Source organism: Carassius gibelio, chromosome A6 (genome assembly GCF_023724105.1).
Source record: "Carassius gibelio isolate Cgi1373 ecotype wild population from Czech Republic chromosome A6, carGib1.2-hapl.c, whole genome shotgun sequence".
NCBI classification, from domain to species: Eukaryota; Metazoa; Chordata; class Actinopteri; order Cypriniformes; family Cyprinidae; genus Carassius; species Carassius gibelio.
Window position 1 is genome coordinate 10,789,805 of NC_068376.1, and position 17,819 is coordinate 10,807,623.

Here is a 17,819-nt window from a genome sequence, read left to right on the forward strand (position 1 = left end):
CAATTCAATGGATAGACAAAAATTATGTCAATCAATTGAAGGTCAGTTATCTTCATTTGTGTTTCTGAAGATGTTTTTCAATTTTAATTTCTGGGAAAACCATCCATTTAAAATCATTAAAATCTATCCTTTGCTCTTTTTCTTACCTGTAAACTCTTTTTTGCAACGGTCTCTCACACTGGTCTCTAGATTCTCCAACTGGATCTGAACTTTCTTATAATCTCTCAAAGCCTGTTTACTCTTTCTCCTAAGTGGAAGAGATTTGAGGGCACACAATATCAATTAAGTTCATCTACCAATCTGTAAATGTTTTAATATTGATTTATTGCATTATTCATTGGTAGCAGGTAAGCATTCCAAACAAAAATGTGTTTTCCAATTTATGATGGGCAATTTATTATCAAATTCTATTGCTATTTATCCATTAACACTGGTAAAATGCTAATCTAATCCAAATATGTTCAGAAAAAGCTATATTCTTCATAGGGTACTAACTTTTTCACTGCACTGTATTTAGCACATTCTCTCACATTACATATTACATACACACCTGTATATAAAAACGATGATAAGTACAATAAGAGCAACAAGAGAAGCAACCGTTCCAACACCAATCTGTGCCACCAGTGGAAAGATAGAGTGACTAGGAGAATCATACTGCACTTGTCCCAGTGAAAAGTTCAAGTTTCCCATATGTACCTGGAAACAGACGGACAAACTATTACACACCCCGTTCATGCAATACAATATCTGCCACAAAAGAACTGCAAATTACAGCCACTTCATATTAAAAGATGTAAGTGAAATTTAAAGCTCAGTTTGTGAGGGTGTTGGCTTCATCCTTACTATAAATTCTGGAAAGGCCTCAGCTCCCTCTCGCTTGCGCCCATGCCTAAGGGAAAGTGGCGGCTGCTGGGATGGTGGCTCACAATAAAGGTGATTATGTGTCAGAGTTTTAACAGTACAAACTCCTTCACCAATCAGTGCTACTACTTCCTCTTTAAAGATGGCCAAGTCTAAATTCACACCCTGCAGAAAGAAATGAAAAGTGGTCCAAGAAAAAGTTAAAAGCAGCAGCATAAAATTAAGTTCTTAAACTTGACAAGTAAAATAAATAAATGGATAGATTTTAGAAAGTCCCACTAACCTCCACTGATATAACTGATCCAGGTTTGTAACGATATGGTTTTGTGGGATCAGGACGGTTCAGTGGGTGCAGGACTGGGTTTAGTTCATAGATGAAAGGTGATTGGCTGACAGATTTAAAGTCAAAGCGCAAGTTATCCAACAGAAACTCAACCAGCATATGGCCACCAACTACCTTTGGATCTACACCAGGAGTCCGACACAGCAACAGAGAAGTAGTTTTCACTTCGCAATCCTCCTCAAACTACAGAGAAAATGAAAACAAGAGAAATAGATAACAATGTGGACAAAGTCATCTAAGTATTTAACACAGAATGATGCATAACTATGGAGACTGTCAAGAAAAACTTTAATCTAATAATGTAATAAAACATTTTTTATCAATCTTAAAGCCATGGTGAATCAAGACAGATTTTCTTTAGAATTTTATAATTTTTTCTGAATCTCCCTTTTAATAAATGTGCCGGATAAAAGAATAAATGGTTGATAGTCAATCAGAACCATAAATATAACAATCAGCAATCAATGCACCTGCCATGGTCATATCAGATATGAAATTAGATAGTATATACATGGTGTTTAAATAAAGATTAATACTTCATTCATACTGTATAATCCAATGAATGATCTAATCTCAATCAATTGTGTATGAATGAATCAGTGGGCAAACATTGAGAAGATGGGCTTAAAATTTTTGGGTACAGGTGTTGGAATGGTCTATTAATCTGTAGATATACTTTAGAAACAGAGTACAAAACTGGGGACACAATAAATTAAGTGTATATGTTTGTTAGGTAAGGTTAAAAAAAAAAAACACAATACCTTTATGATAGAACAATCTTCTGTACAGTCTGTTTCCTGCATGTCCACATCTGTTACACTCCTTTTTCTCCTTCGTCTGCGTCTCCTCAAGGGGTTAATGGAGTGAGGGAGCATCACGGTCACTTGCATCTTAGGCTTTTGGACCACATCCAAGTTCTGGCCGCTAATGCTAATTACACGCCCTCCACTGTATAAATGTGTAAATGAAGGAATATTAAAGATTGTTTTTTTTTTTTGTGAAATTTCTAAAAGAAAAGTTCATAAATACAGCCTTGCTCTAATGCAGGTACGAATCAGCAACTGATGAATAAAATTAACTCCCAAAAAAGTCCCTATCATTATTTTTTTTTTCTTGTTCAGTAAGCTGTTGCACTCTGACAGTCACGCTGACTGCAAGCATGACTACAGTGCACTACACTCTTAGATCCAACATAAATCCCATTTAATAATTTCTAGGTACAGGCCAAATATATATAGACAAATATACATTTCTAGTACATGTCTAGTCCCATACAATAATCATAAAATGTCTAAAAAACTTTTCTGTCAGCATTTGACTGAATCCTAATGATGTTTACTCCATATTTTAAAAACATATATATGTTTTCTTCTCTGTGCTTCTGCGGTTTCTTATTTCCCACCTGGTTCTAAACTGTACTCTTAAACACAATAGTTAAACTCTTATTTTCAACACTTCATGTTCACCTTTAGATCTTTGGTGTATTATTTGTCATTTTAAGTTACTGTGGATAAAAGTGCCCAACAAAGAAACAAATGTAAATGAAATAAAGGCAGGTAAACTCAAACACACACCCGACAAAGCTCTTAGAGGGTTTGGCTTGTGTAATGTTGGGGTCAGGGGTATAGTTATAGCCATTGCCATGGAGATGTCGCTCAGAGTTTCCATACCGCACAGTCACTCTGTGTTCTCCTGTCCTGTTACTAGCACCAGTCAGACACTTGATAGTTTCCTCCTGAACACTTGCTATTCTACAAAGGGGGAAAAAAGGGCATAAAAGAAGTTCCTATTCACAGACAATCCTCATATTACACCAATCTACAGGAGAGCGTTTTCCACAGTGATACGTAGTACTTACAATGAACAAGGCACATTCCCTAGTAGGACACTAATATCAGTAACACGACCGGTCAACAGTTTTCTGCCTGTGATTGTCAGAGTTGTTCCTCCTGCTTTTGGTCCTTTCTGAGGAGAAACTTCTATCAGCTTCGGGTCCTTAAAGGATGCAAGGTTGAGAGATACAATCAGAAGAGATTCTGCATTCAAGAACTAAATAATCACAGTTTGTTCTTCTGCAGACTTCAAGCCAGAAGGAATTCCACAACAACCATTTTCAAATACCAACAACGTGCCAACATGTTCTTAATAATCAGATGAAAAACAGGAGCTGGAGTGATAGGGGATGTATATGTGTGTGTGGGGAAGGGGGGTTTACAACATAACGTGAGTCATTCAAAATGTATTAGAATGTGCTGCAACCTTAGAGCCACGCTTTTATGTCGCGTCAAAGAACAATACAGTCATGTTTTGTATAGAGTGTATCATAACACACTGAAATTGAATATTAACTATATTGTCTTCACCTTTATCCCACAGAACTACTTTAGCTTCAAAAGTCTCATCTTTTATACAGAGGGGCAAGTTATTTAAATACAAAATTACTATTCATATTATACATATGGGCAATGGAGTGTTCAAGCTTCAAAACAGACACAAAAGCACAATACAAAGATTGGATTCAAGTAGTCCATACAACACATGCACTATATTCAAAGTCTTCTGAAGCCATAACGGTGGTCATTATTGTCGATAGCTCACAAGCTATCATATGACTTTAAACAAGTTATAAGGAACACTTTTATGATATATTTGGGTGCAGTGGCCAGATTATTCCCCTTCTGTGTCCCATGTAGGTCAAGACAATATATATATATATTTTTTTTTTTTGGAAAGACAAAAAAGAAATGGTAAAAAACTTTTTATAATAATATTGGTAATTAGTAGTAAATACAAGTTAACCTGGAAGCTGAATCTCTGACTGGACAGGCCGAAGCCTCCGCCAGACACTTTCACAGAGATGTGACCAGATTTCTCCTCTCCACTTGCAGTAGTTGTACATAGAATTCTAAAAGAGAGAGAGTAAGCATAAACAGATGTGTAAGACACACAGAGACAAAGCAAATGGGCAAACACTTCTTAAAATTATTTAATCAGTGAATTGCAAATACTGTATATTGTAAAGAACAATGCTTATTAGGTGCAGGACACATTGGTTCTATAATATACTCCTTAAGTGTTCTTTAGGCAGTGTTGGGGGCAATGCATTACAAGTAACGGGAGTTATGAAAACAGAATACTTTCAAGTAACTATTAAAGTAACACATTATTTTCCTTCAGCCCGAGGTTTATTCATTACCCATTTTTGCTGTGAAAGGGCTTTCACATTTGCTATAAATAGTACTTCTTATATTAAAAACAATTAAGCCCTGCTCATAATTAAAAAGAAATGCAAAAGTAACGTAACGCATTCCTTTCCATAAAAAGTAACTAAGTAACGTAATTAGTTACTTTTTTAGGGAGTAACGTAATATTGCAATGCATTACTTTTAAAAGTAACTTTCCCCAACACTGGCTTTAGGTACAAGTTGAGGCATTTACATCTAAACCTTAGCATACTATATGCATGGGCATGTATAAGTATGTGTACTAAGCACGTGTAAATGTGTGTGTAGATGTGTATATGTTTACATATGAATGTATTCAGATATATAATATCTGATATGCATTTCATGGAAGTGTAATGTTATTTGAGAAGTTTAAAAAAAATTAAATAGTTTGCACACAATGTATGAGTGTTTACCTGGAGGATATTTCATATAGATGTGGTATAACAGTGCAGGGCACACCTGCAACAGTCACAGACTGAAGGATGTCCTGAGCTTTCTGTCCCAAGTTAGACCCAGAAACAGTTAAAGTAATGCCTCCTTCCACTAACCCTGACAAAGGCTCCACCTATGGACAGAAAACCAGTCTTTAGGCATTGTTTTTTTTTATATATGGTGGTACAGATTCACATTTACACTTACATATTTGGAAGAGGATTTTATCCAAGGTGACTTACATTACTTTCAAGTTATACATTTAATCTATTAAAGCATTCCCTGGGAATCGAAACCACAACCCTGGCATTGAAAACACTCTACTAGATGACCTTAATTTAATTAAGTATTTCTTATATTTATGAATATAATGCCATTGGAATGGTACAGTATTATGTGTTGTGAGTCATACACACAGAAAACAGGCTCCACTCCACCTTAGACTGTTTATGTGTGTTAACTGTAGGGTCAGAATGTTTCTTAGAGAGAGTGAGTCAGGAGGGAATGAAAAGAATAGAGGTCCCATTTACACCCAGGGTTTGGATGTGTTTCAGTCAATCCGATAATAAGCAGTATGCTAAAGCAAAATTAATTTTAGATTTGTGCATTAAAGAGTTTTAAAAAGTTACAAACTCCATATGCACTAAAGATTCTGTATTTAGTCATGTTTGAGACTGTTTAACAAACCAAATGAATGAGAGGAGCAGGACAGGTCATTTCGATGTGTTGGGAACAGGACTCTCTGTAAACACAACTGGCTCCACACCACACACAGTTGTACTTCTGATCTGCAGTGTGACAGCGGCTACAGTCCAAGTGCCCGACTGAACAGTTATATAACGTCACTGATATGGACAAAGAATATCAGTTAGAACATAGTTAAAATACAGACGAAATAGACTTCAAATTCATACATAAGAGTGAGGTTCAGTAACTACATTTTTACATTTGGCATTCTAAAAACACAAACAGATTCTCCGGCCAAAGGCACACAGAGGGGAGACATTAATCGAGAAAATAAAGGCATTTTTTATGTTCCATTATCTTTTCATATTTATACTTAATTAATGACTATTGCTACTAAACCATTTAAAATCATACAATATAAAGGTTTAAAAAATATATTTGTTTTAATGGAAAGTGCCAGGACCTTATATGTATTTAATGGGCTAATAAGACAATAAAAAATTATATATGTCTGTGTATTTTGCACAAACACAGCTCATCATGAGCATCAACAACAAATTATACTCACCATAAAGGTCGGTGCTGTCAATATGAAAAGTGTCTTTTCTCTTCACATACACCATGGCATTATACTCTCTAACTGGATCTGCATAAAAATACTACAGAAAAGAAATTTTGAGTAACAATGATATTTGCAAACTGCAGTCTTTCCTCACAGAACACACATGCATTTAAACCTACTACATAGTTATTGTTTTCTTCTTTAATTATTGTTGTGGGCTTTTGCCTTTACTTAGACAGCACTATAGAGAAGTAACCAGGAACTAAAGTAAATAACAGGGAGACGAGACACATTTTGGAGCATGTGCGTGCCTGGCTACACCTCTATATAGTAAATATTGGAGCAGTGCTTCTCAAACCTGTCCTAGGGACCCCCACCACTGCACATTTTGGATGTCTTCCTCATCAGTCACACACAATTCAAAGTGACATCTAGAAAACGTCATTTCAAAATGCTCTTCATACACACAAGAAGATTTGAGTATTTCCAAAATTTCTCATCCACACCGAAACATCAGAAAACACTCAAATCATCTCAGATAAAAAAACGTAATAAATGCTAGCACTGAGATGATTACTGGGAGACCAGACATAATAAAGTTCTCACACTTTTCTTCCATCAAAACATTGGTAACACTAAACTTAAAGCCTTATAATGCATTTTAAAAGTAGTTTTAATGCATTAATAATACCTCATAATGCTCCTTATAATGCATTGTATAATCCCATGAATAATTGTAACCCCACTTCTAATACATTATAATACTTATAGTAGGTATTCACCTTTAGAAGGTATATTGAATTAAAACAAATGAAAAACAAATGCTACAATGCATTTTAAGTGTGGTTACAAATGCATTTTAAGTTTGGTTACAATTATTTCAGAAAAATGATAATGCTTTACAACGAACATTATGAATACCATTATAACGTCAATTAAAATGTTAAATGATGAATGATTGTCTTCTTAGGGTGAGTTGAGTATAGGAATTATGTGTATATTGAGTGTATATTGTTATCAATGGATCCATTTCATTTAATTTCCTAATGCATTATACATAAAGGCTTTATTTAGAGTGCTACCAAAATATCTCACCACTTTCTGCATCCAGGTCACACTTATTCAGCATTTCATGCATGAATAATTTAGAAAAGTGTCTTTAAAAATCTTGCAGGCCAAAAATGCCTTTTTAGTGTGAACGAAAGTCCAAAATGTATATAAAAAAAATTTTTTTGCATTTTCATTTTTTATCTGGATAAGTGTATACATAACCCGAGTCTAGCAGTCTCTAATAATGAGATGATGAGCTGAATTAGGTGTGTTGGATCAGAGAGACATTCAAAATGTGCACTTTTTTTTTACTAGAATAGAGTATGGATTTTGTGTATTATAATATAAGGGCCTCATAACATGCTTACATACTACTCACAAATCATGCTCTGAATTATGTTGTTGAGGTACCTGGTGAGCATGACAGGTGATGTCAAACAGCAAAGGGTTTTCCTCATTCAGCGTCACATCTGCATCGACCACCACAGTTTGCCCCTCGATCACCATTACACACTCGTATGCCAGCTCTTTATCCTAGGCACAAGTGTGTTTCAAAATCTTTTTTTTTTCTTTTTTTATAAATGGATATGTATATATTTTTCAGTTCAGAAAGAAGTGTGTGTTTTGTTTGTTTATTTCTACCTGGTAAAGATGCAAGTTGCGGGCCAGCAGAGAGATTTTTCTCTGAGTTAAGACAGGGAGCAGAGAGGATCCTTGAATCTTCTCCACACATGGGCAGGCAGATGCCCCCCAATTGACAAACGTGCCTTCATCAGCCTGATTAAAAAAAAAGAAAAACAGTTCAATTATGTTACCACACACAAGCATGTATGAGAGTGAATGTTATTATGTCGCATCATCCAGTGAAAAGGAGAAGGAGAATGGGATTTAAGGGATAAAAGATTTAAAAAAAAAAAAAAGTAAGCAAAACAATAAATTCTAATACATTTTAAAACTAAATTCTGCAGTTCTTACTGGGTTATAATTTGAGTTGCCATTAGATGCAAGTGACCAAATGACGAAATGTGTATTATCGGAATCAGTTTAATCATTTTATTTAAATATTTACTCCTAATGTTCAACTACATAACCAGAAACACATAATAGACATACATAATAGAAATATCACGAAGATGGAGATAGTAAATGTTCGAGAATTTTACCATCTTTTCTGTTGTTGTAGAATAAAACACTGAATAAATGCTTTACCTTGCTGAAATAAAATGCTTTAAAATTAAACAAGTACTTCACAAACCTAAAATTTAAACAACTTAAACTAATATAAAAACATATATATATACATATCTATATATATATATATATGCAATCTCCTGTTTTATTAGCTGTAAAAACAATTCATAATGCTTCTTGATGCTTCTCCAGACATATTCATCATCATACTAGTATACTGTAATGTAATTACTATACTGTATACCTTGTACTTTGTATTATACAAGTGTAAATCAAATAAATATGAGAGTATTTACAGGATTTTAAAAATATTTTTTTATATTCCAAACTAAGAAAGTACATTGCAAGTAAGACAGAAAAACATACTCTTCTTTGTTTCGTTTTTAGTTATGACTTTGTATCAGGTCTAGATGTTTGGACTCACCTGTAAATCTGCAGAGTCATACTGGTAATCAGCATCTATGTCTGCACTTCGCAAATGGAGGTATACCGGGGGATCACTGTCTGAATCTCCATCCCCTGATAAGACTGTGGCAGCAGAAAATGTTGCGTTGTCGTTCTCTACCTGATCCACCTCCTCAGTTTCCTCTGGAGCCAGGTGAGCCTCTTGACGGTCAGTAATTATCCTATTCTCTGAAGGCACGGCAGGTGACACTCTCTCAGATATAGACAAAAAGTCACTGGTTTCAGAATCAGACCCGTTTGGTTCTGGATTTGAAGGAAAAACTGTTGTTTGGGTTTCATTTATCAAACTGAGCATTTCTGCCAAATTGTGAGGGGTGCTGGTAAGCAAGCTATCTTGTGTGGCTGGCTCCATTAGTGGTGGCAATTTGGTTTCAGCCAGTGATATCCTTTGCTCCTCAGCAGCGTCGATGACTGATGGCAACTCAGTTTTTACAACATCTGCCAAACTTGCAAGAGTAACCACATCAGTGTCTGTCTCCCTCAGAGCCACTGATTCAGTATCTGTAACAAGAAGCTCTTTTTCTGAGAGGATCTCATCTAGCAGAGAGAGTGTGGAAGCTGGCTGTACTGTGGGCTCAGCTGTGGAAGAGGGGAGAAAGGCACTTGTAGGTGCAGCAGACGGCTTAAAAGTGGAAGAAATCTTAGTTGATGATGCTGGTTTCACGGGTGCAGAAGAGGTTAATGATTCCAGTACAGTAGTTATAGTTTCAGTTATTGCAGCGGCAGTAGTCGAAGGTTTAGTATGAGCCATGGTTTCAGGGATTTTGTGTGTTGTGACTGGTGAGGTTGTGAATGCAGCTCCAGAGGCTTTGGTTGCAGGAGGTAAGGTGGGCAGAGATTTCCACTAGTGAGAAGTGCAGGGAAAACCAAGAGAGGCACAATAGTACAATTAAATAAAGATAGATGGTTATAGGAAGCATTACAAATTAATACCCAGGTAAAAAAAAATTTTTTTTTGATTTATGAAACATGGCTTTGAATTCTCAAGCTGTGATATTCCTAACAGAATGCTGCTGCAAACGTGGACAACTTACAATTATGTTTGCAGTGCATGTTAGCCTTACCAATGCCGAAATTTGTGTTTTATTCTTTTAAAAGTATAATGAACACATTACAGGAATAATTGAACATTTTAGTCAATTACATTTTCAATTTCCCAAAACATGACAAATTACTATGAGTAAATTATAAAAGACATGTAAAAAATATAGGCAGCTTGTTTTTCTATCCAAAATATAGGCAGCTAGCTGCAGATCTTAAAACTCTAAATATAAATTATTATCAAAAAGAAATACTCAAATTCTCAAATATCTAAAAAAAAAAAATCTCAATTGTCAGAGTGTTGTGTCTTATTGTATAGCAATATATTTGTCTGTCTATGAAGCAAGCACTTTGTGATTTAAAATGTGTGAGAAGGAAAAGATAAGAAAGATAGCATGCATAGCTCCTTAAGAATATTTTGTGGATCTGCCTCCTGGTTCTTTGAATAAACTGGTAAAATGCATTCTATTTTACCAATTATTCACAGAATTCTGCAGAAAACACTGTTCTCATGTTTGAGACAGATAGTTTCCCAACACAACAAACCTAAAGCATAGAAAGAAGGCACTTCTGAGGATGTAATGACTTACATGTTCATTATAGATGATCAGTCCCTTATCGCACACAGCCTTGTGGGTACACATATGTTGGTTTACACACCAGTTGCATCCCCAGCGACTCTGCACACAACCATGGCAGCTGCAAAAGAAAAGGGCATCCAAATTGGATTTTCTTTTTCTCGTGACAGAGCTTTAATAAGTGTAGAATTCCGTTTTTTTGTGCCCAGAATATGTGCTGTTTTTGTAACTCACGGCATGCTTCCTGCAAGCTGTTTGACTGCTGTGCAATCATAAAAGGTGAATTCCTGAGAAGTCACAACAACATCATGGAACCGAAGAGAGAGCGTGACTGTGAAAAAATCTGATTCAGAAGGAAGAGAAGAAGATTAGCATGAAGAGATTCTGGTGATTGTTATACAACCATGACTGTTTGGGCTTCTCACTTTCATCTTATCATTTGTGTCTCTCTGGTTCATCTTTAATGACACGTATACTACAAGGCAAGTTTGAACTCGTTGGGATTTCATCTCGTAGATCTTGGTTGGTTTAAATGATTTCAGCTGAAAATATTTGTGGTGGTTTTTGAAATGGGATGGGAAGTGTCACCGTCACATTGTTCCATATTTGTATGACTTTTTGTTCTACTGTGCAACTCAAAACAAAACAAAAACACTTTTTTTTTTATTATCTTTTGTGAAGAAAGAAGTGCAAACTGCTTTGAAACAACCTGAGGGTGAATACTTTCATTTGTAGGTAAACTATCCCTTTATTACTAAATGTATAATGGAACATCAAGTAATATAATTTATACATTTCTCCTATTTGTCTAGAAGCATTCAAACATTCGATTCAACTTCCCTATATAGGTGTGCAAATTCAAGCTTCTTCATATATAATGTTGCTTTTCTTCAAGCAATGTAATTAAATTTGTTAACCTTTTGCTGGATTGTATGGTTCATGAAACACTAAACCATTTTTATTTCTATTAGGTTTTTGATGTCTTATTGTCCAGGCCTCCTGTGTCAAAACTAATTTGTTAAACATACATTCACAAATGTGAAAATTAGCTAGCAATATTCTCACCTTGACCAGGTGACACCGATGGCAATGTATAAACATGTGGAGAAGAGCAAGTGACACCACTCTCTGTGACCACAGCTAAACTTGACCTGTCCTGGAAGACACAAGAGTAATGCTCTCCTTGTTCCAGACTGGGAAGCCCAGGGATGGATAAAGAGATCTAAAAGGAGCAAAAGAAATATAGAGAGAGGTGGAATAAGAGACAAAATCAATTAGGATTTTTAAGAACTGCAGAGTTGGTTATTGTTGTTTCTGTGCTCAATAATGGTCACTGTGAACTAAGCTTATATAAATATATGCATCTTTGTTTTTTTATCATGTAATGTGTACTACCAAATTAACTTTTTAAAAAGGAACTTTTTTTAAAATGTGTTAATATGTGAAACATACATTTCTCCTCTCCTCTCGGCTGATGTTGGATGGATTGAGAAACGTCACGCTCAGGCATTGTTGATCTATATCAAAGCTCCAAAGCCACTGATCTTTCTGATCCCCACGCGCACACTCGCTACGAAGCCCACACCTGATGCACAAAGACACAAAGACACAATGTTCAAGTTCAAGTGACCAACTATTCAAAATAAAACATTCTGTACATGAGGTTCTTTCCCAATATGAACTTACTTCCCCTCCAGAACACACCAGCCACAATATGGATCATGAGCCAACAGGCAGGACTGACAATCCAAATACTTTTCACACTCCGCTACAGGCCTCTTCTCTAGCTGTGGGAGCACAGTAATAAAAATGATAATGAATGAATAAAAACAGCAGGGAAATGCAAATAATGACAAAATTATATACTACAGATAGATTTACCAAGTCTATGTGCCTTCACACTGAATAAATAATTTGAATTGTTATAATAGCTCATATTATTACAGTTTTACTATAGTTTTAATCAAGCAAATGCAGTATTAGTGAGAATAGAAAAACGTAATTATTCCAAATGTTTGACCTGTAAATTACACACACACACACACATTTAATTCCATTATACTGACCATTTTTGTTAATATATTCCCAATATTACCTAATCAATTAGATTTCAATTTGTGATTTCTGATCAGAGAAGCAGTACATTGTTTTTCTCGTAAGCACAGCTATGTTTGTCAGAAACCTGATCGACGTTATCATTTGTTTAAACAGAGTTTTTAAATTCAGTTTTTTTCCCTAGAGGTGTGCAAATTCAAGCTTCTTCATATGTTGCTTTTCTAATGTCTTAAAGCAATATCATTAAAATAGTTTTAGCATCAACATATGCTGGATTGTACGGCTCAGAAATCTCTTATTTGAAAAGGTTTTTTTTTTGTTTTGTACAGGGTTGCGATTACCTTTAATTGCTCTGTGTGAGCCCAACTCTTTTTTCCTTATAGTCCCTGCACCAAACCAGCAAGACAGAAACCTATTCTTCTGCCTTCCTGTGTATCATTTGAATATATTTGCATGATTTATGAGCTTGATCAGTCAAAAGCCTTATATTCAAGAATGACAGCGATCACGGCCTGCTAATTCTTAAAGTCTGCAACTGCAACTAGCCGCAACTGTTTGCATTAAAATCTTCACACTGCACTAGACTGCAAAACTGCACTAAACTTCAGAGATATATCAACATGAAACTGAAATATCATGTAATGATACAGATATATCTTCTTTTGTGATCCACAGAAGACAGAAAGCCATACAAGTTTGGAACAACATGAGAGGGTTGAGTAAATGATGAAATAGTTCATTTTGGGGTGAACTACCCTTTTAATATTAAGGTTTTTGTTCAGTTTTGTTTACATCAGGTTTCATTTGATTAATTATGCATGATCAATAAAGAACTACGTTGTCAACAAATCACAACACTGACACTCCAAGTTCCTCTTCAGTAATGTGGTAGTTACCATGTTACTTGTCAAGATGTAAAGATGGTTCTCTTGATGGTCAAGCCTGAGCTCTCTGCTTATTGGTGCACTGGGGTGGATGGAGATCACTGCATATTCTTCCACCTCACCCTTTGGCCCAAGATACACCTGGATAAAACACAAACAAGTGAAACATACAACACACCATGAGACAGCATATGGAACAGAGCTGGAAGAGAGCTGACCAGTTACTCCTGATATCACTACTCAAACCTCTTTTATCTCGGATCACATTTTGAAGTAGGTATTGCAAAGTGGTGGACTACAACAGCTGTGTATTTTTTGTTTTGTTTTTTGAGTGCAGTTTTTTTTTATTTTACTAAAAGACTAAGCATTAAAATAGTCGTATATCACCCTTATTTATTTATGTATATTTATTTTGATTTTGATTTTGAAGCTTTCTTTTGTAGACAACATGGCATAGCAGGGGCCCAAATCTGGGCTGAAACAGAATGAGGATCACACATCCCATATTAAATATCACATCCACTGCGAATTCATAATTTCCACCAAGCTGCACTAAACATATGCATAAAGAGATGGGTTAATTATATGTTAATGTTTTATGATAATTACATGATGGATACATAACAATGGCTATACTGTACCATGCATTACTTTTACGCAATTATCCCACAAAGACTTTGCTTATTAAAACAGTGAGACACACTCCCACTAACTAATAATAAAGTTTTACATATCAACTATGGCAAAATTGACGCTTTCTATTTCTTTAGTTTAGGATTTAACTTAGGTTTTAATACCTTAAGTCTACATAAATATAGAACACCTCTGTAACATTAGTAAAAGACTGCTCCAAGTTAACTGTGTCACATAATTCAGGACTGTATATTGACATATTAGGTATACTGAAAAAGAGAAAATGCATAAAATACTGATGATAACTATTGAAGCCTCAGGTTCTATGTTAATGAAGTGGGAATTAAATGCACTTCCATTCATAATGATGCACTTAACATCAGATGGTGGGTTTCTCCTCAAAATTTTATTATTACTTAATAATTAAAGATAATCTCATATTTTCATGAGTTTCTCCTCCAAAATAACCAGCCTTATTTACAACCTAATGCAAATTCAACTGAAGTATGTTTGCCTCAGAAAAGAGAAGAATAATGGATGAACTGCATACAATTATATGATTATAAAAGTTGACTAGAAGTGTACACATCACTCCTTGAAAACGTTTCTATACCTTGTGTAAGTTTCCTTGGGAGTCTCCTAGAAAGGCAATGGTATGTTCCTCCCTTACACTCACAGCGACAGCAGTGAGACGGACAGACGGACTGTCAAAAATTGTCTCAGCTTCCACAAGCACCCGACTTGCCATTGGACTAGGGGTGTGATCAGAGCCACATGGGTAAGCATCCAAAGTGTTCTATAGAGAGAGACGAGTCAAAGATTAAAACAAAGCTTAACTCAATATGGTCTACAACATATAAATTTGACTGTCATGTCAAATACATTTAAAGGTATAAAGTCAACATAAAAATGATGTTTTGCACACTTCTACACAGTAATATAAAAGGAGTAAAGGTTAGTTTATATCATCTCAAGCCTACATAAAACTATACATAGCATTTAAAAAATCGTTTCTGTTGTTGCTGTTGTTGTTAAAATAAATTGAAACTTTTATTAAGCAACAATGTATAAAAAATGTCCAAGACCGTTTGTATTTGAATTTTGTTCATCAAAAAAAATGTTTCCACTTTTTATTAAGCAGCACAACCATAATTAATCAGCATATTAGAATTATATCTTTTATCATTTTCCTTACTGATATTTTAAATAACTGTTAGGTACCCTTTCTGGACCAATTTAGAATATTTAATTATGGCTACACAACTGGGGTGTTGGAATTCTGACGTCATCATAGAATGAAGCCTTGTTCAATTGTAGTTTTACTTCCCCTGAAGAGGTCAGCTGCTATGTTCAGGGATACAGTGATGCAGGATCTGATACTACAACCTCAGTAACCAACCAATATATCATTTCCCGTTACTGGATAATGTAGGCTCTGTTTGTACATGGTATTAAGATCTAGTGGTCAAAAGAGACACATTGCCATATTACACCTAGTAGTAAAATGGATTTCCAGTGAAGAGTTGTGATCGGGAAGGGTATGTTCTATCATTTTTAGACTGGGTTTCTCTAAAGAAAATGCTTTTAAGTTTGTAACAGTGGGACTTGGAAGCTTCACAACTGTTGTCTGAAGCAGTAAACTCACCGCTGGAAGATTGGCACAGTTTGATTTGACTTCATACTCGATGTATGCAACCTCCTGTCCATCTACACGACCCATTTCAGTGTAGCACAGATCTCTTGTAGCACTGATACGTTTATCCACTTGCTCAAGTGAAAACACACATACTGCGGACTCTTCGTTTGGCCGACTGGAAGAAGCGTAATGGCTCGAAAACACCCCCAAAAGGACCTCTTGTCCCAAACCAGCTGTGCTTTCTTTCCCCAAACCCTCATCTGACTTTGGGAGACCTACATGTAGAGCTTGTAGAAGGTTATACTTCTTTCCTCCAGCTGAACGACAGCTTAACGGAACTTCTACATATGAATAATATGCGATATCATCCAAACACATACGGGAAACATATGTGCGATATTCTCTCGATGGTGATTGTAAGTCCCTCCGATAGAACATGAAGTAGACATATGAGCGATGGGTAAATGATGTTATAAAATGGTGGTCATACTCAGAAAGCCTCCCAGCCACCGCTAACTTTGAAGTTTCTTCATATGAGAAAACAGGCTCCATAACTAAGTTTCGAGTAGATATTGGTGGTTGGCTGTTTGTGTAACCCCGCCCCACAAACAGCACTGGCTGTTGTTTCCCACGGCCTCTTGTGAGCGCCACAAGTCCTACTGTTGAGACATCGGGGTCATTAGCCGCCACATACTGCGTATCCACAGGCCTCTCTGCAGAGAAAAGCACTTTCCCCACTGAATCCAAACTTCGTTTCTGACATATTCCTTGATAAACACTTCCACAACTGATGAGCTCCTGACTATAAGGATCTACGAGTAGTAGCTTGTTGTGGTTATTGGTCAGTTTTGCCTGTGGGCAGTTTGTGTCACTAATTGGGGGCAGGCAGTCACGGCTATCTATCACAGGCCCCGTCTCTTCCTCTGCCTCAAGCTGAAGGTCGAAAGAAAGCTGGTAAAGCCGATCACGGGCACCTAAATAGACCCGACCCAATTTAGGATCAGGATGCAAAGCCAGGTGCTCGAAGTAGGTGTCATTGCGCAAGAAAGTGGGGTGATGGCTGGAAGAAGCAGAGCTCTGGGTGACCACGCAACACAATATGGAGAAAAGAGAAGAGAACACACACACCATCCCAGGTGGCATGTCAACTAATCTGAGAGCAAAGAGAGAAAGAGGATAAAAGAGAAAGAAAAAACAGTGAAAACTACGTCATAATAACAACCCCAATTATTTAATCATCAGTGTAAATATTGAAAATGTTATTAAAACAACACAAATCAAGAAATGATGCCACATGTGTCATGTCACAGCATGTCACAATATAAAAATGACAAATTAACGTTTCATTTACTGTAATCAGAGAAAGAGCAAAACAGAGAGATTGTTGAAAAAAGTTTCTTACCAGGGTTTGATCTGCAGGGGCAACGTGCATACACACAAAACACAATCAAATACACGTCCCCATCGGCTAAACCTATAACACAAACAGGAAGAGAGAGCATGGTTTAAAAAAAAAAACCTGGTTCCACTTAATAAGTGTCCCTAATACCTGTGTACTTACATAGTAACTAGATGTGTACTAGTAGGAAACCACAGTGTAAGTACACATTGGAACATAGTATCTACAGCGCAAACAAACAAACCACTGAATGGTATGTGTAAATACAAATGTTACAGTTTATATTAGATTGATCACGTAATTACTCTGTTACACAGCTGCGGCCAGTAAGTTAGGCTTTACATATAAATTGTGGTTGGTGCCCAGAATATTCACTTTATATTAAGTGGACAGTTCCTGAGGAGTTACTATGTAAGTACACTGGTATTAGACCTTTTAATCATGATAACTGATCTCTTGCTAATTTGGTTTTTCAAACAAGTTACCAGATTTGATGAAAATTATCTGGATTAAGTTGTCCGAGATTACTTAGTGTTGATGTTCTCAAAACCACAATTAGTAATGCAGTGATTGGATGGTGGCAGGACAGCAACATAATGACATCATATAATTAAGATCAAGAAAACAGCTTAGCAAGCAAAATGAAAAATAAAGTTCTAATACATAAAATGTGTAAAAAAAAAATTTTAATGACTGACAATTATTTTTCACCATTTTAAAAATTATTTACAGGCTTACGATAGTATTTTAATTAGCAATTAATTTAATTTTG

At 35.8% G+C, this 17,819-nt stretch overlaps 1 protein-coding gene across 2 annotated transcripts in view; it reads right to left on the minus strand.

Annotated features, from left to right (window-relative positions):
* Positions 1-17,819, minus strand: part of plxnb1b (plexin b1b) — a 57,154-nt gene that overhangs the window by 14,219 nt on the left and 25,116 nt on the right. For both annotated transcript variants that reach the window (XM_052599338.1, XM_052599339.1), the window contains exons 2-24: positions 17,051-17,122; positions 15,658-16,801; positions 14,626-14,808; positions 13,392-13,520; positions 12,127-12,227; positions 11,893-12,025; positions 11,506-11,662; positions 10,675-10,783; positions 10,453-10,561; positions 8,781-9,665; positions 7,808-7,942; positions 7,577-7,699; positions 6,122-6,212; positions 5,554-5,711; positions 4,848-4,999; positions 4,007-4,112; positions 3,066-3,202; positions 2,782-2,958; positions 1,969-2,155; positions 1,148-1,390; positions 847-1,029; positions 551-699; positions 147-247 (exon numbers count right to left, since the gene is read on the minus strand). In XM_052599338.1, coding sequence (XP_052455298.1) covers positions 147-247; positions 551-699; positions 847-1,029; positions 1,148-1,390; positions 1,969-2,155; positions 2,782-2,958; positions 3,066-3,202; positions 4,007-4,112; positions 4,848-4,999; positions 5,554-5,711; positions 6,122-6,212; positions 7,577-7,699; positions 7,808-7,942; positions 8,781-9,665; positions 10,453-10,561; positions 10,675-10,783; positions 11,506-11,662; positions 11,893-12,025; positions 12,127-12,227; positions 13,392-13,520; positions 14,626-14,808; positions 15,658-16,791 — 4,882 coding nt within the window. In that variant the 5' untranslated portion in view covers positions 16,792-16,801; positions 17,051-17,122. The remainder of the gene's footprint in view (positions 1-146; positions 248-550; positions 700-846; positions 1,030-1,147; positions 1,391-1,968; positions 2,156-2,781; positions 2,959-3,065; positions 3,203-4,006; positions 4,113-4,847; positions 5,000-5,553; positions 5,712-6,121; positions 6,213-7,576; positions 7,700-7,807; positions 7,943-8,780; positions 9,666-10,452; positions 10,562-10,674; positions 10,784-11,505; positions 11,663-11,892; positions 12,026-12,126; positions 12,228-13,391; positions 13,521-14,625; positions 14,809-15,657; positions 16,802-17,050; positions 17,123-17,819) is intronic.